The 23,402-nt window shown below is 51.6% G+C and overlaps 2 protein-coding genes across 15 annotated transcripts in view; both read right to left on the reverse strand.

Moving 5' to 3' along the window:
- The window catches only part of TTLL3 (tubulin tyrosine ligase like 3), a 28,036-nt gene extending 15,684 nt beyond the window's left edge, over positions 1-12,352 (reverse strand). For 6 of the 13 annotated variants that reach the window (XM_039231335.1, XM_039231339.1, XM_039231345.1 and 3 more), the window contains exons 1-8: positions 11,967-12,352; positions 9,803-9,894; positions 7,557-7,725; positions 7,314-7,411; positions 6,043-6,171; positions 4,595-4,709; positions 3,752-3,850; positions 2,296-2,491 (exon numbers count right to left, since the gene is read on the reverse strand). In XM_039231335.1, coding sequence (XP_039087266.1) covers positions 2,296-2,491; positions 3,752-3,850; positions 4,595-4,709; positions 6,043-6,171; positions 7,314-7,411; positions 7,557-7,725; positions 9,803-9,894; positions 11,967-12,009 — 941 coding nt within the window. In that variant the 5' untranslated portion in view covers positions 12,010-12,352. Of the gene's footprint in view, positions 1-2,295; positions 2,492-3,751; positions 3,851-4,594; positions 4,710-6,042; positions 6,172-7,313; positions 7,412-7,556; positions 7,726-9,802; positions 9,895-10,056; positions 10,183-11,966 lie in introns of those variants that run through there. The other 7 variants (XM_039231338.1, XM_039231349.1, XM_039231348.1 and 4 more) reach the window with 5 other exon arrangements.
- A 109-nt stretch (positions 12,353-12,461) lies between these two features.
- On the reverse strand, positions 12,462-23,323 carry ARPC4 (actin related protein 2/3 complex subunit 4). 2 transcript variants are annotated; one of them, XM_039231355.1, is made up of 6 exons: positions 23,136-23,323; positions 20,047-20,165; positions 18,719-18,830; positions 17,466-17,561; positions 16,369-16,539; positions 12,462-14,179 (listed from the first exon to the last, which is right to left on the reverse strand). In XM_039231355.1, the coding sequence occupies exons 1-6, from the start codon at positions 23,136-23,138 to the stop codon at positions 14,174-14,176; spliced, it is 507 nt and encodes a 168-aa protein (XP_039087286.1). In that variant the 5' UTR covers positions 23,139-23,323; the 3' UTR covers positions 12,462-14,173. The 2 variants fall into 2 exon arrangements, with proteins under 2 accessions (XP_039087286.1, XP_039087285.1); XM_039231354.1 differs by lacking the exon at positions 23,136-23,323 and adding an exon at positions 22,897-22,953.
- Positions 23,324-23,402: the final 79 nt, after the last annotated feature.

The following is a 23,402-nucleotide window of genomic DNA, read 5'->3' on the forward strand; positions in this document are numbered from 1 at the left end:
CCTCCAACAGTACACCTTCTAGGTGCTCCTTAAAAGTCTGTTGTGGGGATGAACGGTTGCCTGCCTCAGCAACTGGGCTGTGCAGAGAAGGGTTCGTGCACAAAGACAGACTCTGTCAGGGCGCCTGGGTGGCTCAGTCGGTTAAGCGTCCGACTTCGGCTCAGGTCATGATCTCACGGTTTGTGGGTTCGAGCCCCGCGCCGAGCTCTGTGCTGACTGCCAGCTCAGAGCCTGGAACCCGTTTCAGATTCTGTGTCTCCCTCTCTCTTTGACCCTCCCCTGCTCACACTGTCTCTCTCTCAGAAATAAATTTTTTTTTTAATTAAAAAAAAAAAAAAAAGGAATATTCACACTTAAGTCCTAAATCTTCTTTTACCAGAGGGTTTGCTGGAAACTTTTTGGTGGACGCTGGCATAGGGAATCTGCTCAATAAACCCGTGCTTTGGCCCAGGGAAGTGTCAGATGACGGTGGCAGGGGCATGTGTCATTTGAAAAAGTACATTAGACATGCCAATACCATTTTTATATTTAACAACAACAAAAAAAGCAACCAGTGTTTGTGGGAAGTCAACCTTGATAAAAGCCTGGCTGGTGAGCCATGCATGATTTGTTTTTAAAAAGGTGAAAACAGGGGCACCCGGGTGGCTCAGTTGGTTAAGCAACCAGCTCTTGATGTCGGCTCAGGCCGTGATCTCATAGTTTGTGAGTTTGAGCTCCACTGACCGTGCAGAGCCCGCTTGGGATTCTCTCTCTCTCTCTCTGCTCCTCCCTCACTGTGTACCCTCTCTCTCTCAAAATAAATAAACTTAAAAAAAAAAAAAAAAAGCAGTTGAAAACCGTGAATTCCGTAAATATTGCAGGAATTAATGAATGCTAACTATCTGTAAGGTCCATGAGTTAGCCTCCTAACACCATATATATTTGACTGAGGCAGCCAGCTGCCCCAAAACCTTTTTTTTTTTTTTTTTTTTAAAGGCAGGCTCTATCCCCAACACAGGGCTTGAACTCAAGACCCTGAAATCAGGAGTCGCAAGCTCTACCAACAGAGCCAGCTAGGCACGCTTATACGATGCGATATTTTATGTAATCCCGACTTTGGAGAAGTGCCCAAGGCCCTCTAGAACTTGCCTTTCATCTAGAAATTCAAAGGATTCATGTTCTAATGTTCTAACTTAGTCTTGAGAATTCTTAGTTTAAGGAGGGGCCTTTCCTGGTACTTCTCCGGTAGCTCAGAATGTCATGCATTCCAAGCTCATTTATTAATTCTTTAGTGTCCCCTGTCAAAATGATGACGTCTGCCCACTCCTTTCTATTAATACCACCGAGCTGAGGCCCGTAGCGGCCCCGCCCGACTTGCTGCAAGCCTCCCCACCCGAGCTGTGCACCCACTGAGGGCACAGACTACACTTCATCTCTGGAGCCTGGCACAATGCTGAGCACACAGGAAGCACTCAATAGATGCTGGTGCCCTCCTGCCTTGGGGGCGCGCTTCTCCCTTCCTCACCCCGCACCCCCACGCCTCTGCCGAATCGAATTCCTGTCTCAACTCAACTCCCTTTCTCTGATTAAGAACCTTTTCCCCAAGTGTGTTCTGAGAAGACAAGCCCTCAGGACGCCTGGGGGAGCATGGGGGCCGGGGGCTCGTAAGGGCAGGATGTGCTGCCCCGTCTCTCTCTCTGAGGTTACCACCACCCACAGGTTCTGAGAAGCCTTGCATCGAGGAAGCCTGCATTCATTAACTTTGTTTCACCCGATGTGCTCCAGGTACAGCTGACAGCAAAAGCCTTTCATTCATCGAATCAATTTACGTCCCACAGAACTAAGCATCCTATGGGGCGCACTTTGGGAAACACTGGCCTCTAGGACCAACCCTCAATGACTTGACAGACTCCCATTTTGTGAATGAACCCTGTGAGTTTTGCTGCGTGGGTAACACAGATTAGCCTGCCTAACCCCATCGTGGAGACAGACATTATCTTGCGTGTGAAAAGTAAAGCTCGGAGAGATGAGTGGTATCGCCAAGGTCAAAAGAGCTGGGAGGCCGCCCAAGTCGGGACGACCTGACACCACAGGCCACGGTCTTAGTGACTATGCCACGCCAAGATTCGGGAAGGAGGGTTTGGAAGCTGACATGAAGGCAATGGGAGTCCCTGAGGGCTCATGGGCAGTAGAGGCGGGGCCAACCGAGTGGGAGCCTGGGGAGGAGAGGGTCCCTCCCTGAGCTCAGAACGTAAGCTCCCTGAGAGCCGGGGGCGCCTGCCCAGGCCGCGCGGCCCTGGCCTCACAGGTACTCACTGGACCACTTGGTAGTAGCGCCGGAGGAAGAGGGACCAGCCCTCAGGGCTGAGGTACAGGGGCGCCTCCAGGCCCTTGTCGATGTCCATGTGAGCCAGGGTGCTAAGATGCTCCTCACAGGCACACAAAGCCTCATCCACAAACTCTGGGGTCACCGTCGCTGGCTTTTTCTCCTGCTCCTTGGGCTGCTTGTCTCCTGAAGACAGAAAGGGGCCTGTCACTAGCTGACACGCGAGGCACGTCACCTGACATGTGCCACGGCCCCCAAGGCTCCAGGGCCTGTCATTTGCCTGAGGCCAGCATACCCGTGTACCCCCTACCGTCCTGGGACCTGTCACTTACCTGAGGCTCTCTTCTAGCTTCACCGGTGACCCTAGGACCCACCCTTGGCCCCACTGTCCTGGGAGCTGTTACTCACTTGAAGCTCTACACTAAAGGCCCCAAAGCCTCTCAGGCCCTATAGGCCCAGCACACACCTGCAGCCTCTCTGTCCCTGGGACCTCTGACACACCTGAGGCCTTTCTGTCCCTGATCCTGGCACACAACAGTCTTCTTTTCACCTGACATGCCCAGGAGACGGCAATGGAGAGGACTCCTTCTGCAAGAGGCAGGGACTTTCCTCTATCCAGTAGAGCTGCGCCTCCTTCCCTGAATCCATGGCTGATAGGCCCCTGGATAACAGGATGGGCACTTACAGGTAGGAGCTAACTTCAGAGCCAGAAAGGCCGAGCAATGGGTGGGGCCAACAGGCAGTAAGGGACTCTCTGTCCCCCTCCACAAGAGACAAGGGGTCCTCAGGCCACATGCAACTACATGGTTTCACTGCCTCCTCCTCATCCGAGACCTGAGCTCCCCACAGGCAGGGATGGACCATGTCTTCTTAGTCTGTCCTCTCTATGGTGGTTGGCCACACGCCAGGCCCGTGGGATGGCTGAGTGACGCAGCGGGTTGGTTAACAAATGAATCAGAAGACAGGTGGGTGACTGGGAAAGAAGAACAGATGAGTGGGTGGAGAGGAGGACATCGGGACGGTGGCTAGGAGAATGGAAAAGCAGGTGGGGAGATGGGGAGGCGAGTTTGTGGGAGAATGGAAAGGAAGGCACAGGAGAGGACAGATCGCAGGGAGTGTGGAGCTGAGAGAAGGCAGGCGAAGGAGTAAATCAGCAGTGTGGGAATAAGTGGGGTGAGGGGTGACTGAGTGACAAACAGATGGGCGGGTGACTGCGAGCTCAGTGGGTGGGAGTGTGTGTGTAGGCAGGTAGAGAGAGGAGTAGACGGATGGACGGACAAGTGGTGGGCAGAGATGTACGGATGGTGGGTAGGAAGAGGGGAGCGAGATGGGGAGGGGCAGATGGATGTGGCTAATACGCAGGCAGACGGGGAGATGAACAGATGACTGTATGGGGGGAAGGAAAAATGAAACGGGGGGCGGGGTGGACGTAACCACAGCACTTACCTGGGGCCTCTTCCTCTTCTGTCTGGACAGAGAGCGACTTCCATTCAGACTTCACCACCAGCTTGAGAACGTTGCGGGCAGCTGTCAGCCAGAAGTCCTCTGCTCCCGGGGCAGGGAATACCCTGCTCAGCCCCTGGGCTCAGGCCTGTTCTGGTTCCGGAACCTGATCATAACCTGCCTGCCCCATTTTGGATCCGGAACCTAACTACCTTCTGACTCTAGACTCTGGGATTAGAACCTGGCTTCTGTTTCAATTGCAGACCCAGGCCTAGAATCTGAGGTGGCATAAATACTGCCTTCCGAATCTGGCCTAGACCGGTTGTCTCATTTCCCCCTTCTGTTCCTTCTGATCCACTTGTGACTCTTACTCTATCCCGAGAACCGGACCTGAGCCCAAAACCTATGTCAGATTTGGAGATGAATTTAAAGCTAATATCGAATCTGAACCCAAATTCTGACCTCACCTTAGAACATGTTCTGAAGTCAGAAACTATTCTGCCTTAGAAACCCAAAGTCTACAGCCTTGTCTAGATTTGGAACCCAATCTACCCAGTGGAATCTGACACAGGCCTAGAACATACTACGGACTCCAAGCTCAACCCACTGGCCAACTTTTAGAAGCTACTTTAGAATACAGACTAAGCTATCTGAGCTCTTCTGGAGGTCTGCGTTGACCAAGCTGAGAAGTTTATTATGGGAGGCATATTAGGGGAAGATAAGGATTGGGGATGGAGAAGGAAATCGGCCGGGGTGAATGAAGACATAAGGAGAGGCCTTTTGCTCTCTAACATGAACCAGGGTTTTTAGCCTGGGGGTCCAGGCATGGGGCTGGCATCTCCTTACCTATGAAGGCCTTTTTGTCGTCCTCAGCCCCCAGGCGGTAGCAGCGCGGAAAGAAGGAGTCAGCATCAGCCTCATCAAACCACGGCAAATTCCGGAGATTGAGACACAGGCCCACCTGTGGAGTTAGCCACTGAGGGGGCACAGCGGGACTTGCCCAGGGCACCTTAAGGGACTCTCCACATTCACCACATGCCCAGACAGCTCGGGGAGACCCTGCTTGGATGTTCGCAGAGCCTCTGCTGCACTTGGCTAGGCCTGACTCACTCATACCCATTTCCATGTGTATGCCATGCAGTTTGCTCTGCCAAGAACGCCCTACATCCCTCCTCACTGTCCTTTCACATTCTTTTTTTTTAAGTTTTATTTATTTTGAGAGAGAGAGAGAGAGAGAGAACATGAGCAGGAAAGGGGCAGAGGGAGAGAGAGGAGAGTCGCCAGCGCTGTGAGATCAAACCTGAGCCGAAATGAAGAGTCAGATGCTTAACCCACTGAGCCGCCCAGGTGCTCCCACCCTTTCACAGTCTAAAAGACCTGCCTCCTCTAGGAAATCTTCCCAGCCCGCACCAGTAACATACTAGCAGGTTCCAATGATAAAGCTTGTCATTCTCGCCAGAACCCTACAAGATAGATGTTATTGGTATTCTCAGCACCTGGGTGGCTCCGTGGGGTGGGCGTCTGACCTCGGCTAAGGTCATGATCTCACGGTTCATGGGTCTGAGCCCTGCGTCAGGCTCTGTGGCGACAGCTTAGAACCTGGAGCCCGCTTCATATTCCGTATCTCCCTCTCCCCTGCTCTTATTCTCTCTCTCAAAAATGGATGAACATTAAAAACAAATGGGGCACCTCAGTGGCTCAGTCGGTCAAGCAGCCGACTTGGGCTCAGGTCGCGATCTCACAGTCAGTGGGTTCAAGCCCCGTGCCAGGCTCTGCGCTGACGGCTCAGAGCCTGGAGCTGCTTTGGATTCTGTGTCTCCTTCTCTCTCTGCCCCTCCCCTGCTCACGCTCTCTCTCTCTCTCTCTCAAAAATAAACATAAAAAAATAATTTAAAAATTAAAAAAATAATAAAAAATTAAAAACGCGGAAACTGAGGCTCAGAGAGGTGAAAACACTTGTTAATAAACCCAGGTGAGATCGAAAGGATCCATCAGCCAGATATTCCTTGCTTAACTGGTAAGGGGTCTCTTGTTTACAGTCACTGGACTTGGTGTTTTTCTGGCTCCGGATCCTGTTTGGATCCTGGAGTCTATTCTAGTCATCATGTCGACATGTGCCTGACATGCTGCAGGGGTTGGATTTGAACCCAGCCCTCCCTGATTCCAAATCCCACTGACTTCTATACCTCTCCACCTCCTAAGAACTCTTACTGACAAGGGAAAGCAGGGAGTGGGGTTGCCACCCAAGGACTATGGGTTAGAAGCTGCTATGCCTGCTCCCCTGGGGAACCCACCTTAGTGGTAAAAGAGCCAGCCCGGGCATAGTGGTTTATCATCTGATCCTTGGAGAGGAAGCGACAGTCCAGCACATCCCGCCGAGTGGTCCAGATGAAATAGGGGATCTCATTCCGAACCATGCGGGACTGGGGAGAGCAGAGGAAATAGGGGAGACTGGTGTGGGCAACACAAGGCCTGAGAAACTTCTCCTCGCTCTGCTGAGCGTGTGTGTGTGTGTGTGTGTGTGTGTGTGTGTGTGTGCGCGCGTGCGTGTATGAATGGAAGAAGAGTATGCTTCCAAGGCAGCCTCTGCCCACACCCCATATCTCTGTGTAAGGTAAGAAGAGACAGCTCTTCCTCCAGGGCACACACTTGGGAGCAGAGAGCAGGCTGGCTTGCAGAACTCCTTTGGTCAGGTGCCCCTAGGCAGTGACTGAGCTACACAACCTTTGTTTTGGCCCATGGCTATCAGTGACTTGCTCAGTGATAGGACAGTGACTCCAAGCTGATGGGCACAGAGTGTGTGATAAAGGCTCTCTCAGGACGGTACCTCCTCCATCCTTCCCGCAACTCTGGGAGGAAGGATTACTAACAGGCGATGACATTATGTGTCAGGCCTGTTCTAGGTGCTTTTCTTTCTTTCTTTCTTTTTTTTTTTTTTACGTGGTTTTCCTACCAACTCATTTAATGTTCATCAGAACCCCAAGAGGTAGGTGCTGCTGTTATCCCCATTTCACAGATGAGGGAACTGAGGCACAGACAGGATAAGTGACTTATCTCGGAGCTCACATGGTTGGGCCACATGAAATTGCCAGCGTTCAACTTCTAAGGACATACCAAAACGGCAATTTGGTATAGTTCAGCTTAGTAAGTGGTGATGCCAAGATTTAAAGCCAAGTGTCCCCACCTCATCCCAGAGGAGCCCTCACCTCCACACCATCAGACCAGCCCCTTTTGGAGCTTTGTAGGCCCTTCCTTCCAGCCTTCACTTGCCAAGGGCAGAGAAAGGATGTGAAATATGGGGGTTTTATTTGGAAGGGGGAATTACCAGTGTGGGGGTTCTGCTGGCTTCTGATATAACCTAGCAGGGTTCTGACCCCAGGCCAGGCTTGTCTGAGCCCCTGTGCCCCTCACCGCTCTCCTGGCCCATCCAGGCTTTACCGAAGCAGTTTTTACTACAGATGGGGAAACCGAAGCCCAGAGAAGGAAAGGACTTCTCTGAGGTAACCCAGCAGGCCTCTACTGCTCTCCCTCTAGCCCCTCCCTGCCAGCCCCCGGGGGACCTCACCATCAGAGCATGTGTCCCATCTAGGTCATCAAATTCCATTAAATCAGCAAAGTCAAACAGCTGTGGTGGTCGAAACGCCTCGTGTTTGTCTTCATCCTCTGTGGATGCAGAGCCCAGGCCTGGTGAGGTCCCCGTCCCTGCCCCACAGGCCTACACCAGAGTCTCAACCCCGGGACAGAGGAATCAAAGGAAAGGGACTTGGGGGGGGGGGGGCAGCCAGTGGGAAGGGAGGGAACAGCTCACCATCCTCAGTGGTGTCACTGTCACCCATTACTGAGCTATCCAGATCCTTCTGGGGTGGCGGCAGGGTGGTGCCCGAGTGATGGACCATCTTCTTCTCCACCCAGCCTCTCCGGCGCAAGAGGCACCGTATCACTGGGTAGCGGCCTTGGATCATAAAGATCTTCTTCTGCTGTAAGTTGAGAGAAGGATACTTATTCAGTAAGTGTCATCCCAGTGCCACACCTACGGGATACAGTGGTGAGCCAGACAGTTCTGGTTTCTGCCTTCAGGAAATGTTTATGTTCTAATCGGGGAGATACATTATAAACAAATAGAGAGGGGGAGATGGGCATGGAGGAGGGCACTTGTGGGGATGAGCACTGGGAGCTTTATGGAAACCAATTTGACAATAAACTATTTGTAAAATAAAAAAAAAAAACCAGAGAAATAAGTATGCATAGTAATAATGATGATGGTAAATGCTAACAATTATTGAGCACCTACCATGCTCTGCTTAGCTTATGTGTATTATTAATAACAACATGTCTTTTTTAATAGATGCTATCATCCCCACTTAAGTGGTTATGAAACAGAGGCATAGAGAGGTTGAACAGTGTGGGCACACGGTAATTAGTGCAAAAGCATTTAAATCCAGGCTGGCTGCCTCCCAAAACTGGATACTCAATGGAGACCCAGAGAGACTAGAAATACAAACATGGGAACGGTGAGAAGGCGTGTACAGAACTGGGCAAACAGCAGTTCAGGCAGAGGGAAAAGCATGTGCAAAGGTCCTGAGGCTGAAGAGAGGTCGGAAGAAACTGGAAGGAAGCCAGGGAGAAGGGGGTGTGGAAAATGAGGGCAGAGCTCCTAAGGAGGCAGGCAGTGGTACTTTCAGGTAGACTGAGATAGGTCTGCAGGCCTTGAACGGACTTGAATTTTATATTGAGGGTAGCATGAAGCGACAAAGGCACATTGAGAGTGTGACATGCTTGGAGGCTTTATAAGTTCGGCTTGCTGCTACACGGAGAACAGATGCGGGGATGGGATGGGGGGGACCACGGAGACTGTTAGAAGGCTGTTGTGGTTTGGGCAGGAGAAAAATCACAATAGCATTTCTAGAACAAGGGTAGAGATGTGGAGAAGGTGACAGAGTGGAGACTCGGTTTGGAAATAGACATGACTAGTTTTGCTGATGGGGTTAGATGTGTAGTAGGTGAGCAGGGTGCCTGGCTGGCTCGGGCAGTACAGCACTCAACTCTTGACTTGAGGGTCGTGAGGTCCAGCCCCATGCTGGGCGTAGAGTTTACTTGAAAACAAAAGCAAGAACAAAACACGGTTATCTAGATGTCTGGGTGAACAAACAGAAAGATCACATTCCTGGCTTGAGAACTGGGAGACAGAAAGACCGGAGATGAGGGAAGACAACAGGTTTAGGCAGGAAAATCAAGAGTACGGCTGGGGACATGGGTGCTTCTGAGTTGTCTCTGGATGGAGATGCCAAGAAGGGGCACGGATGGGGCGCCTGGGTGGCTTAGTCGGTTAAGCGTCCGACTTTCGCTTAGGTCATGATCTCACGGTTCGTGGGTTCGAGCCCCGCGTCGGGCCCTGTGCTGACTGCCAGCTCAGAGCCTGGAGCCTGTTTCAGTCTGTGACTCCCTCTCTCTCTGACCCTCCCCTGCTCACGCTGTCTCTCTCTCTCTCCTAGAAATAAATAAAACATTAAAAAAAAAAAAAAAAAAAAGAAGGGGCACGGATCTAAGGAGTGTGGAGTCAGAAGAGAGGCTGGCTGGAAAGGGCATGCAAAGGGCACAGCGCGCTGACCGCACTCACAGCCAAGAAGACGGGTGTGGAGAGAGATCCAAGGAACCAAGAAAGCCTTTCAGAGCCGTCAAAGGCTGAAAATGAGCAGCCAGGGAGGGAGAAAGGAAAACTAGGGGTGTGCAGACAGCCAAGGGGGAACGGTATGCGGGGCAGCGGCGTAGACACACACAAGATACCAGACCAAGATGAAGACAGAAAAGGGGCTGCTGGATTTGGCTCCTTGGAGGTCAGAGTGACCTTGACTAGAGGGGTTCCCGATGGGAGCGGGAAAAGGCTAGAAACCAGCGTGGTAGGAGCTGAGTAGTGAATCCCAGGTAGGGAAGTTAGTTCCGCAAACTAGGGCTACTGAAGGACTGCGACGATTTTAAGACGGCTGTGGGATTGAGGTTTTTGGTTAAGCCATTCTCAGGGCCCTTTCTAGAAGCCCCCTCCCAACCCCCTCCGACCTTGACAGCTCTCTCCACGTGGATCCTGGCGTTTCTGAGCCGGCCCATGTGGTGAGACGTCTTGGAGAATCCTCGCCAGAGGACAAGGGAACCTGCAGAAAGATGCGGAGTAGGGCTGGGGCGGGCTGGGAGCGTCTCTCCGGGCCTCCGACGCCCACGCCCCTTTCTCCACCCTTCATCCGGATGCCCACACTCCGCACTGCTCCAGACCCCCTCGTTCCCTCCACCCCAAGTCGTCTCGTCCTCGCCACCACCTCCGACCAGGATGGGCGGGCCGCAACGGGCCTCATCCTCCTGCGACTGGGCATCATCCAGGGCCGAGGTGTGCGGGGACCTGAAACGGCGGAGATCCGCGGCGCTCTGCGCGTGGACGCCGTAGGCCGGCAATGCAAAGGCGCGGCTGCGGCAGCGCGCAGAGGCGGGGCTGCAGGGCCCGCGTTTGCCGCGGGCGCGACCCCCGTCGGGCCGGGCGGAGGCGGGCCCGGGCCCCGGCCGCTCCTCGGGAGGCTGGGACTCGGTGTGGGGCGCACGGGGCCATGGGGCGGGGGTTCTGGTGCGTGACTCGGCGGGCTGCGGCTTCCGCGGCCAGCTGCGCGCCCGGCCGCCCTCCTGGCGGAACCAGGCGGCAGAAGCCCGGCGCGCGGCCCCCAGCGCCCCGGCACTCGGAAGCAGCGCGGCGCCGGGGCCCTGCATGCGCCCCTCACCGCGCGCGAGAACCCGCCTCCCCTCTGTGCGCCGCCTCTTCTCGGGGGAGGGCCCGGCGGAGGCTGGAGCGGAGCCCTCAGTTCCGAGGCCCCGCCCTCTGTTTGCTGTCGCCCTGGAAACCATTCCCAGGGCACAATCAGGGCTCGGGTAGTGGGTTCGGGGACTCCCTCCAGCGGGCTGAAATCCGGACCTCACCGAGGGTGGAAGCGCAGAGCACTGGCACTGCCAGTTAATTTCAGTGCCATGGTTCCTGTGGCTTGAGTCATTCCACGGTATTTATAGAGGGCCACCGTGCTAGGCAGGCAGCAGTCCAAGTGCTGGAGACTGGAAGAACAAGCTAGAGGTGATCCCTGACCCCACGGAGCTTACAGCCCAGTGGAGGGAAAACAAAATAGCAAGCAACAAAGAAATAAAACTGCTGTAGGTGTGAAAAGGGCAATGAACAAGCAGTAAACTGAAACCAGGAAGGGGATAAAGTTTAGACAAGGCAAAGATGTCCTCTCTGAAGAGGTGACACTTAAGCTGAAGCCTACACAACGCAAAAGAGGTCAGGAATTGGCTAGGGAAGAGAGGAGGAATAGTATTCCAGGGAGAGGAAAGTCTCAGCAAGTGCCCTGAGGAGGGGAAGAACCTTCCCCAGGAACTAAAAGGCAGCCAGTGTGGCTGGAGCCTGGTGAAGCTGGATCAGATCTGCCGGGCGAGGTGGATGGGCCCAGGGTAAGGTTCTTGGGGACTGATCTGAAAGCCAGGGCAGTATGTGGATGAAAACAATGAGAGAGTACAGAGTGCAGCACTATCTCCACCCCCAACCCCCTGCCCAGCCCCACACCACCAATAACTCAGAAACAGGAATACAGATCATGGAGTCAATCACAGAAAAAATGTAGCAGCCACAGCCCTCAACACTGCAAAGACTCTCAGGAACCTTTTTGGAGGTAGTGGCAAAGTATGATCTTCCAAAGTCACAGCTGACACAAATAAGGCTCCAAAATGTTAATTCGCCTAAAATCACACAGCAGAGCCAGCACCGGAACTCAGGTCAGACTCCAAAACCCCACTTTTATTTAACGTAAGTACACATTATCACTCAGACGGGCTACCTATGAGTCATAGAAGTACCAAAGGAGCAATTTGAGGTACGAACTCCAGCAATGCCCATTTAAGCGGAGTCCGAGTAAGAGTACTCTGGTCCAAGAACCCAGCTTTAATTACAGGGTAAATCCGCCAGTACAGTGAAGGTGGGTCCTCAGCCTCACTGTCCAGGCCACCTCAACCTGAGATCACTCTTCCCAACCCTTCTTGTTTGGAGGCTGGGCTTCCCGAAAGGAAGCCCCCCCCCACCCCAGAAGGGGGCGGGCTGATTGGCAACCATCTGGTCTGTTCTTTCTCCTCAGCCTCAAATCTGGCTTTAGGGGCTCCAGACCCTGGGAGATGGATCTGTGACAAATGGCTGGCTCACCTAGGCAATGCTGTCCTGTGAGGGTTCTGTGAGCAGCTGCCATTCTCTAGGGAACATCCAGCTTCACCGTGAACACCTGTAACACTGCAAAGCCAGAACACAGCCGTGTGCCCCAGAGGAGGGCACACCTAATTCTGTCGGCAGCAGGAGGAGGTCACAGAGGGAATGTCATAAAAGGGATGACAGCTGTCCGGGTTGCTCCCACCCCTAACCCTCTTCCCTTTAACTTTACCTCGAGAGACTTCTTTGGTGATCTGGAAGAAAACTCTTTGGAAAGCTCAGCTCAAAGGCTAACCCTTCGAAAATTTTCCCAATACCCACCTCCAGATTTCAGTTCATGAATATGAAAACACTTCAGTACGCCGATTTACACGCTTACGCTTTCACCGCCCACCCCCCAATCTCTCCAAGACAGGAATAAGGCCTTCCCCTCTCCCCCCCCCCCCCCCCATGCCTAGCAGAATGAAAATTACCAGTTTAGATACTAGGCTGGTGGAAAGATCAGCTGTCGTTTATTCAGTGCCTATGTGGCAGGTACTTTACCGGATTGTTTACATTATCTCCACTTTATAGATTAAGAAACTGAAGCACAGAATAAATATAAGTAACGTACAAATTCAGTCTTGAGAGTCAAGACTCAAACACAGTGTTTGTTGTTTTTTAACTTCAAGGAGTCACCAAAGTCTAGTGCTGTCCGACAGAACTTTCTCCGATAATGGAAATGTCACACACATACTCTCTGACATGGTAGGAAGTAATCATTGGTAGTTACTGAGCACCTGAAATGTCTCTGGTGGGACTGAGTTAGTGAATTTTAAGCGTTATTTAACTGTAATAAGTTAAACAGCCACATGTGGCTAGCGATTACAGATAGAGGCAGAAGCCTTGGTTTTGAACTCTACCCTCTTGCTCACTAGCTGGGAGATTTGGGCAAGCTGCTACATCGCAAGAAACCGGTTTCCTTAGTCATAACATAGAATTATTGTCTCTCTGAGGTTACCTTTTAGCCCAACTGAGCTCTTTATATGAAAAGGACCAAAGCTCTATATAGGCAGAGAGTGGTTTCAGAAATGAATGGTGCTTGGACTATATAACAGGGTCTGGGTCGGGGCCCTTGACACAGAGAACGTCAGAAACCAATCAGGAGACTACCTCTGATGGGGACCCCCGGGCCCAACTACTAGCTATGTGGTCTTGGGAAAAAAAAGCCCCACCTCCCCTCCTTTCATACACACAGTGCACAGACCTCATGCAGCCCCAAAGGGGCAAGAAGAGACTTTAATCAGGGGAGCAGGGAGGATTCACCAGAATAAGAAAAGGTACAGCGAGCGTGGGAGCAGAGGAGCCAGAGCAGGCGGGAGCGCCCCAGCTCAGGAAGCTCTGGGGGACTCCCCCCTCCACCTGTAGCACAGGCACTGCACTGACAGACAAGGCGCAACAGTGGCCCCTCTCAACTGGGAGGGCACAAAGTGGCCCCTGTGGCCAGAGGTACCTGGCTTTTAGGGCCCAGCTCCTAGACATGGCTGATGGCCACCAGTTCAGCCCTTGTCCTCAACCAGTGCGGGGTGGCCATCTTCAGGTAGAGCTCAGGAAGCTGGCAGAGGGTCCCCACAACTTCTACTGGGCCCAAGGAGGCTCAGGAATGAGAGAGCAAGAGAAAGGAACTGGAGTATGAAACCTTCCTCCTCCCCTCCCTCCCTCCCCACCTGGGGCTTGGCGAGGGGGTAATCAGGGAAGGGGGACAATAGTCGCCTTCTGGCTCCAGGCCCGCCCAGACCCACAGCGACCAATATGGTACAATCACTGGGACCAGTCACAGCCACTGGAGGTGGAGGTTGTTTGTTTAAAAAAGAAAAAAGGAAAAAAAAAAAAAAAAAAGACAAAAAGGTTTCAGTCTCCTACAAGCACAGAATTTAAGTTTCAAGACGTTAAAAAAAATCTGTCCCAGCCCAGGGGACTGAACATCAGAAGCCAGCCTGACCAGGCACCTGTGGCCTTGGGGCAGGTCCACTGCTGCTTTGTTGCCCAGCTAGCAAGCACACCACCCACCTCCCGCATCTCGTGCCCACCCAGACCCAGCTCCCCCGCTCTGCCGCCGCTGCTTGCTGCTGCCGCCGCCGCCGCCGCTCTAGGGAGTATCTCCAGGATGCCTTTGCAGAGACACGGGGGAGTCTGAGGGGGAAGGCCTCAAGATCCAGTCAGATGGTTTAAAACTGTCAAGAGAACCAAGAGGCAGCGAATGGTGGTTATTACAGCACGTATCTGGGCAGGCCTGCTCTGGGGAGGTGCGCCGATCTGAGAGATGCCACTACGCTCAGATTTCTGAGCGAAAGGGTTGGGTCCCAGGACACCTTGGGGGCGTGCGCTTTCTAATTCAGCCAGCCTTCAGCAGTGACCTTCAGGGCACTAGCCTTAAACCCAACACTGAACAAGGCAGAGAAATTAAGGGCGAGGTGGGCTTTTCCCCAGCTCCCCTTAGCCCTGTCATGGAGGCTGCTACAGAGCTGTTGCTACGCCTTGCTTGGTGAACTGAAGTTGCCTTCTTTAGAGATGAGGGGCCTACATGCAAGTGCGTGAGCATGGAGAGAGCCAAGAGCAGAGGGACCCAGGATCTGGTACTTTGTGTCAAGCTCTGGGTGGATCTCCAACCATAACGGGCCCTTGAAATGTTTTCTGACCTCAAGTATCCCTAATGGTGCCCAGAACGGCCCTGGACATTTTACAGACCAGAAGCGGTGGACCAACAGCCCACAAACTGAACCCAGCCCAATAATGAGCAATGTCTGGCCCATAAAGTATTTTTAAAAAGATATGAGCGATTTACAACCTTGAAAATATCCAAGGTGTTGCATATGAATCCAGACTTGGGGATTCTTTTGAAAAGCCAGAAGATGGAACCATAATGGGCAGGAGCTCCGTGGTAGTGATCCTCTTGAGACGAGGCACATGCTTACCAGGTTCCCAGCAGCCCACTTCACTCGCGTGCATCACCTGCCTCACCCCTGCATGCACTTGAGTATGTGACCCCTGCCAAGTGTCACGGTGCTATCTTTGATTTTTCAATCTGAAAAGCAAGCTGCAAGTCCCGGTTCCTCGTCTTACTAGCTGAGGGTCCTGGGTAGGTGATCTGACTTCCAAAGCCCGGTTTACTCATCTATAAAATAGGGGGGACACCTGACTCAAAAAAGGTTTCAGGGATTAAACAATGAAAATGCAGTTTTCATAATTAAATGACTCTTGAAGGAATGAGCCAAATAATAAATCGGGACAAGAATTATTTTCTTTCGTAGTTGAATCTAGAGGCTTCGTGGTGCCTTGGCCATAAAACTCTGGTGCAACAGTACCTGAAAAGCTTACTAGTTACCAGGTGATCTGCTCTGTATACATTTTCTCATTTAATGCTCAACCATCCTGAGAGGTACATGTTAACGGTCTCATTTCTCAGCCGAGGAAACTGGGGCTTTGTTGAGAGGTCCAGGAACACGCCCGAGCAGGCAGCAAAGCGAGACTCACACAAAGGTGGTGGGACTCCACAGCCTGTGTGATCTGAACAAGCACGCTACCCTGCGTGCACAGTACAGCTACTTTGTACACTGGCTGCCCTCAGTATAATTAAGGCCCAGGGGAAGCAGGCGTAATTTCCATTTTTAGGAATCTGAACTCCTTCCGGGCTGGATCTGTATGCGCTGGTAGGAGTAAACACTTAAATCTACCATCTAGGGATCATAGTTGACTCTGAGCAGAACATGTCAACAAACCAAAGACTGTTTAGAAAAAGAAACAAAAAAAAAAGGCAGGAAATCTCGAATATCTAAATTAGAGCAACTGTGTCATCAGCTCATCAGTGTAAACAATTCCTCCTCTTCGGAGGGCTGCAGTCTTCTCAGTCAGTTAGGAAGACACAAACAACTGAAGAGAGACCTGAAGGACTAAAGCCATGAAAGTAATGGAGAACAGGCTGAAACGTGAGGACTGTAAGCGTGAGAAACAGACACTGAAGGAAAATATTTAAGTCTGTCTGAGAAGTAGAATTACACTATGATTAACTGCCCTATATTCTTGGAAAATTCCCATGTGGATTTAACTTGCCTCACTTGGGGTTTGAACTAGATACAGAAAAGGCCTGTGTACATTTCGAGCTGTAGAAAGGAGCGTCTAAGTCTCCACGAGCGACTGAGAGAGGTGTCCTGGAGGCACTCAAATACAGAAAACGCCCTGCGGCTCCCAAAGATGACCCTCAGGTCCCCCAGCCCCAAGGCACCTGGCTGATGTGCCACCCACCAGAGGGTCCTAGAGGCCTCAGAAATACCCACCGCTGGCACCACTTTACCACCAGATTCTAAGCTCTCAGCCCACGGCACCTCCCACCTGTGTGGGGACACCAGTAAGCCCTCCCACTTACATTCTTGAGGAACTCCTCGGCCACGATGCGCGCACGAGCATTGACCGACAGCTTCATCTCGCTGATTTCCTTGTCAATCTCCTCCATGAAGTGGATCACAAAGTCCACCAACTTGTGTTTGTACATCTGCTCTGTGTGGAAGTTGGTGATCAGAAAACTGATGTCGTATCCCTGGGGAAGGAAGCCAGTAGGAAGGAGGAAGAGAAAAAACATGAGAGAATTAGCTTTCCAGGGCACTTAGTTAACTGTGTCCTCTAAGGTCACTGAGCTTTACGCTTGCTACTGGCTGCGATCTCCTCCCAAGTCGCATGCCCTTCGGGCAGCAGCCCACCAGCTCTGCTAGAGTGTCTACGCTGCGTCCAAGGAACTGACCCCGGGTGAGAATTCTGTGTCTGTCAGGCATCCCTGGAAAACTACCTGTGGTACAGACAGCTGCATGCAGAATGAGTCACGGGAGAGTGAAGGAACTTGAAATCTTGTAACAGAAGAATCTAATCAAACAGAAGAGATGCTACGGGATAAGGATGGGACTGGGTGGGTGTGGAGGAGCCATCTTATTTGCTCTGGGTGGCCGCAGAGGCTACATCTAGGAGCTAGATCTAGATTTAGCTCAGGATGAGGACGAGGTCGGCCAACACATCTGACGGTACATGCTGCTCTGCGTGGTAGCTGCTCAATCACTGGGGATGTTTTAAGTTGATCTGGCGGGGAGTCTGTGGAAAGCACTCAAGTACAAAGTCAGGCAACAACGGGGCCAATGTCAACTGTGGTCCTGAGAGGCAATGATTCAGGTGGTGGCAGAGCTTAGAGAGGATCTGATTCATCGTGGCCTTCCTGCCGTTAAGGCTCCGGGAAGATGAGCCACGCATCTCTTATTTTTTTGCCTTTTCCAGGGTCGAGGCAGACCCAACTTCTCTTAAGCTCCTGATCCCCCTTCCTCCCACTCCCGCCGAAATGAAGGCCCACTCTCCACTCGGGCAGTGGTTGTCCTGCAGCTGGAGAAGCAATCGTGGTTCTGTGAACAATCCCTGGCCAGTGACAGTGGACTTGGTGGAAGAACCTTGGGTATTATGAACATGTGGCTTGTACGGTCTCACCTCCACTGGTTTCCTTCGAAGGATAAAGAAGTTCTCTGCTCGCATCATCATGAAGCGCATGAACTTATGGCATAAGATCTTCTCAATCTCATCAGCCTAGTAAGAGAGAAGGACAAATAGGTCTCCTTAATGTGACATCCTGGGCCAACAGAAACCTGTAGCCTGGTCTTCTGGCCTCAGTTTCCCCTGGGCCCGCTGCAAGCAGTGGGGTTTGGCACGGAGAACAGCGCTGCCTGAACTATGGGGCACCTGGTTGCCAACTGAATGTCTATCACGTTAGAGCCTCTTCAACGTGACAGGGCGTTACCAGTCTCACCTTCGCCCACTCCAGGGAGGGAATTCTGGCAAACCCGAGGTTTTTATCCGCTCCTTCCAGAAGTCATACCTACGTTCAGAGCTGCCTCTCCTTTGCCCATTTCACCAGGGCTGCCTTTTCCAAACTCTGTGATATATACCCTCTGGGGTTACCAGAGTTAAACTTAGGTGATCTCCGCTTTAATAGTTATAAACATCAAATAATCCCCAATGTTTTTCTCTGCTGAATTCTCACTGTATCTCATGGAAGAATTTTGCAGCTAGTTGTTGATCGCCCTTTTTAACAGAGCGGGCCCCAAGGACAGAGCTTTCTGTAGGCAACAGTGTCTCGTCTGAATAACAGCTTCGTTTTTCTTTCACTGAACTTATTTTTTTAGACTTCCCTCTACTTGACAAGTGATTTTCTATTACCGCATAAAGTTTCCTTTTCAAACAAATTTAAGTAAATGAAAAGTAAGTCAATTTAAGGAAATCCATTAAGCGAGTAACTGGCCAGGGGAAACATAAACATGGCAACAACTATGGGGGTGGGAGGGATATCAGGTGTTTGTGAAATATCACCTGAGAAAGGTAAGAAACGACACTGTGTTCTTTATCCTACATCTCTGTTTCAGAGGTTATAGCTATCAAATTGATACCGGTACTATTTACTTTTCTGAAATGGATTTATTCTCCCTTCCTTATAAATGATTCTTGACGTGACACTAAACTGGTCACGGCCTTGGCTGCTACGTTTCCTGACTTCTAATCCAGAACAAGGCCTAGAAGACAGGGTTGCTCTGTCTACTCTACTGACCTGCTCAATTTGGCAAATCATTCCCTGGGTGCGGTCAAGAAGAGAGAGTCTGGGTCTCCTTGCACTCTGAACCTAGCACAATGATCTCTTAGATGAGGCTCCCTGGCCTCCCGAGGAGGCAGGGGCTCAGTGGTGAGCTCACCTGTTTCACAGCAATGCTGACCCGGACAGAGTTGATGGAGCCCTCAATCAGAACCTTTTCCTTCTCATTCCTGCTGATGGTCACAGGTTGTAACAGGAGCTCTTTGCTACTCCTGAAAACACAATGTCACAGAGGCATCTGTACTATAGAGGAACAGAATGCTCAGGGAGACCCCACAGCAGGTCCTGGAATCTCTATCTGAGACCATAGAGTCCAAGGAAGAGGAGACTCGACTCACAAGCAGGGGTGCTCCAAGATGGGGGCCAGCGAGCGTGTTCTCCCACAGAAGGAGCAAGGCTCTAGAGTCGGGGCGAAAAGGTTTTGACATCCAGCCTCCTCTGTTACTTTCCTTGGACAAGTTACCCTGTTGGAATCTCAATTTCCTCATCTGTAAATGACTGATTCCTATTTCACTGGCGAGGACTGAGAGAGATCAAAAAGGGTCAATTGTCTAACAGAGTGCGGGGCACATGGTAAGAGCTTTACAAACGACAGCTCTCATTTCAATTAACTACAGGCAAACCCACATACCATTTAGGGAGTGAGAGGAGAGGGGCTGCCTTAGGGATAAATGGGCAAGCTACAAGCAAACACAGTTCGGCCTCGCTTTAACTGTCAATGATTCACTTATTCAGCATTAAGTCCCCTCTCAGCTCAGTTCCCATTTTGATGCCTCTGAACCTGCAGTCGTGTGTACTGGTAATTAAGATGCCTGGTGGAAAACACAGGGTAAGGAGAACAACGTGACACATGCGGATATCCTGTCAGTACGTTTAAATTCAAATCCTTTCAACGTGGTGTGGTAACACCGCTTATCTCAGTTAGATACGACTCGGGCTAAACTTTAAGGGGAAACAGAATAACTTATTTAACAAACTATAAACCAGGTAAGAGAAAATAACCCAAAACACGGGATACTTGGGATAAAGGAGGAGAGAGTCCACGGAGGCAGGGAAAAAACACCCCTTGATCTTTAAATTACAGAAGGATGGAGACGGGATCTCAGATAACAGAATTCTCCACCCTCTCCTTCAACTGGGTTCACTACTGCCACACGAGATCCTTCACCAACAGCCCCGCTGGGAACTCACACCTGGTGCCAAGCCATCTCGGTTCCGGATGAGCTCCTCCCCCGGGCTTTGTCCCGCCAACCCAATGACCCTGTTTTCCGAACCGTGCACGGGGAGCTGCTGTTCATCTGGCCACAAGACAAAATAAGCGAGCGGCAGCTGCCTCCAGCACCGGGGTGCGAATCCGTGGCAGCCTCCAGAAACTGCCACGTCTGGGGCTGAACCCGCCACCCCCGCCCTGACCTCTCTCTGCCCTACCTGACTTCCACCTCGGGCTTGTTGTGTCGTTCCACCACTTGGGAGGAGAAATTCTCCAGGCAGAGGGCGGCCTGCAGCGTGGCCCGCACGGCACTCAGGTAGGGGCGGAGAGTGGCAGTCTGTCGGAAAACACCCACGGGAGGGTCAGAATCGGTCTCAGCGAGCCCACCGGCCCCCCACTGCGGCTACACAGGAGCCAGGCGGTACTGACAGTACCTGGCTTTCAGACACCACAGTGAGCAAAACAGACTAGGCCTTCAAGGTGCCTTTCATCCTAAGTCTAGAGCAGTGGTTCTCAACAGGGGACCATTTTTCTTGCCAGGAGACATTCAGCAATGTCAGGACATTTTTCACTGGCAGGACTGGGGGTGGAATGGGAGAGCTACTGGCAACGAGGATGGCCCAGGCATACTGCTGAGCATCCTACAATGCACAAAAAAGAATTATTCAACTCCAAACAGGGCTGAGGTTGAGAAACGCTGGTCGAGAGGCGTACAGGTGAAGGACAGTCCTTCAGTCTGTCTTCTGAGCCGACAATAGATGTCTACTGTGTGCCAGGCACGGATCTAAATGCTAAGAATTTAAAGACCGCCTCTACCTTTAGGGGTGGGGGAAAAAATAAAAAATAAAGGCAATCTCTACCTTTAAATGGCTCCACTAGATAGTGGAGATAGAAATGGTGACTATGATATAAAGAAGGATGAAATGTGACATAATTAGACTGACAAATTATACTTCCAGAAGAAACTGGTTTGGAGGTGAAGATGAACATAGGATTAGAATGATTTTACAAGAAGGCAAAGTAGACTAAGGACATTCCCAGTAGAGGGATCAGCTTCTACCTACACTGGCCTCTCTTCAGTTCCTTGTATTAACTAAGTTCTTGCTCACCTCAGGGCTTTACCATGCTGATCTATCTCTCTGCAGGCGCCCCCCGCCTGTCTCTTGACCTATGCCAGCCCTTAGATTTTGGCTTATTCAGGGAAGGCCTTAGAGAGGCCTCTCTCGACTTCCCCCTTCAGAGCATTTATTATATCTACAATGACGCATCCTTTATATTTACTTCATAAGGTGAGGTCTTCTCCACTAGACTTTAAGCTTCCTGGTCTTTTATTGAAATCTACCTTCCTTGCACCTTGCTCAGTACCTAACATATGCGGTATCTTACTCCTTTTCTAAACAGTATTATGGAAAATAACATAAACAAGGTTAGAATAAGGCAAAAGGGCATTAAGAGTTCCAGAAATAGTGATGAGTATAGAAACAGTGAGGAGTACAGTGTTGCTGTATACACATAGCACTTTTTCTAAGTAAGTGGGCTTCATGCCCAGCATGGAGCCCAACGTGGGGCTTGAACTCACAAGCCTGAAATCAAGGGCTGCTGAACTGACAGCCACCCAGGTGCCCCTACGGGGAGCATTTTAGATTCGGCAGATGAGGCTGCAATGGTAGACTAGAGATTCGTGGGTAATGTCAAATGGCAGACTGTTGAGCTTAGCCTTTCTTTTAGGTGTAAGGAACTGTTGGGGCTTTCTGAGGAGGAAGTTACACGACTACAGTTACATGGGGGCTCTGCAGAGAAGGGACTGGAGAGGGAAGTGAGACAAACACCAGAGAGGGTTATTCAAGGAGCACTGATGACAGCCCGGACTGGGGTGGCAGAAAGGACAAGTACAGAGTCCTCCCAAGAATTGGACTGACCTAAGACGTAGAGGATAATGGAATAAAAAAACACCTCCCAACAAACCAGGGGTCACCCATTTGACGCAACACCACTCAGCAATAAAAAGGAAAAACTACGGATACATGCAACATGGATGAATCTCAAATGCATTATGTTAAGAAGCCACATTAAAAGGTCCACACACTGAAGAACTCCTTTTCTATGACAATACAGAAAAGGCAAAACTATAGGAGAAAAAAAAACCACTGGTTGCTGGAATGAGAAGACAGGACTGATACGAGAGGGGCTTGAGGGAGTTTTCTGAGGAAGCATTCTGTTATCTTGATTTAGTACTGACATGACTGTGTTTGTCAAAATTGATAAATCTAGAAGGATGATTTCTAGCCGGCAAGCCCCATGACCCCTGCCCTTTTACAGATGCAACGCATTCTCATGTAATACCTCAATAAAGTTGACTTTCAGAAAATCCACGAGGTGTGGCCTCAATTAGGGAAAAAAAGGAGATCCAGGTTTCTAGCTGAGGTAAGAAGACACAGAGCCACGACAAGCAACACAGGAAGAAAAGCAAGTTTAGGACAAAAAACGGGCTTTGATCTGGAGGTCTAATGTGAAGGGGTCATCAAGATATCCAGGCAAACCTTGAGAGAGGGCGAGGAAGGCAGATTCAACTGTCACCAGAACACACAAGGTCACCAAACCCAAGAAACTAGACAGGTACCACTAGGAAACCTGTAAGGAGGGAGGTGGCGAGCCAGCCTCGACTCCCAGGAACACCCACATTTATCAAAAGCGAGGATTTCCAGGAAGGGAGGGATCCATAGTATCAGAGCTGACGCACGACAGTTAAGATTAATACGGGTTGAGCTCGGACCAGGAAGAGGTCTGGGCGGCGGCAGCAGAAAAGAAATACTTCGGTGGTGTAGAAGCAAAGCAGGGGGGTAAGAGGAGTGGGAGAAGCAAGTGTAGACGCTTCCTTTGAGAAACTGCGGGTCAAGCAGGCACGAGAGAACAGGGCAGTGTATTCAGAGAAGTTCTACTGTAGGTGAGGAGACGGCCCTACTCCCTGCCCCAGCTCCCCTACTATGGGCAATGAGGCCTACTACGTGTCTTCGAGGCGCTACCACCAGCCCCACTTCCGGCGTCCTCCATGCCTCCCAATTCCCTACCTGCAGCGAAAGCCAGACCATGGAGCCGCAAGGCCTGCTTCCTACGAGGGCGTCCCCCGCTCGCCCCTTCCTCACTTCGGCTCCCGCCCCGCCCTCCCGCTCCCAGCCTCATCACGCCCCCACACCCGGCAGCATCCCTCGGCCCCGGTCCTCTCCGCTGCAAAGCCGCGTCTCCCCCAGACCCCGAGCTCTGAGGCAAATCAGCGGGGGGTCCCTGGCCCGGGGCCCGGCTCTCTCACCATCGCGGGCGCTGGCTGGGCCGGAAAGCGGAAGTGCGGAAGTGGCCAGCCCCGCGACGCCAGCCCTTTCGCGAGAAGCGCAGCCTCGGTCTCCGCCCGGACTTCCGGACGGTACCACCTCTGCTCCGAGCGGAGAAGGGGGAGCCTAGGAGCGCTCGATCCTTCGGAAGCTTCTCCGCTAGGACTGTCTCGGTATTTTTAGACTCCTGAAGCTTCAGGTCCATACGCCAGCCTACCCCACTATGCATGCCGCTCTCGCTTGTGACT

Source organism: Hyaena hyaena, unplaced genomic scaffold (genome assembly GCF_003009895.1).
Source record: "Hyaena hyaena isolate Hyena2069 unplaced genomic scaffold, ASM300989v1 scaffold_56, whole genome shotgun sequence".
Classification (NCBI taxonomy): Eukaryota; Metazoa; Chordata; class Mammalia; order Carnivora; family Hyaenidae; genus Hyaena; species Hyaena hyaena.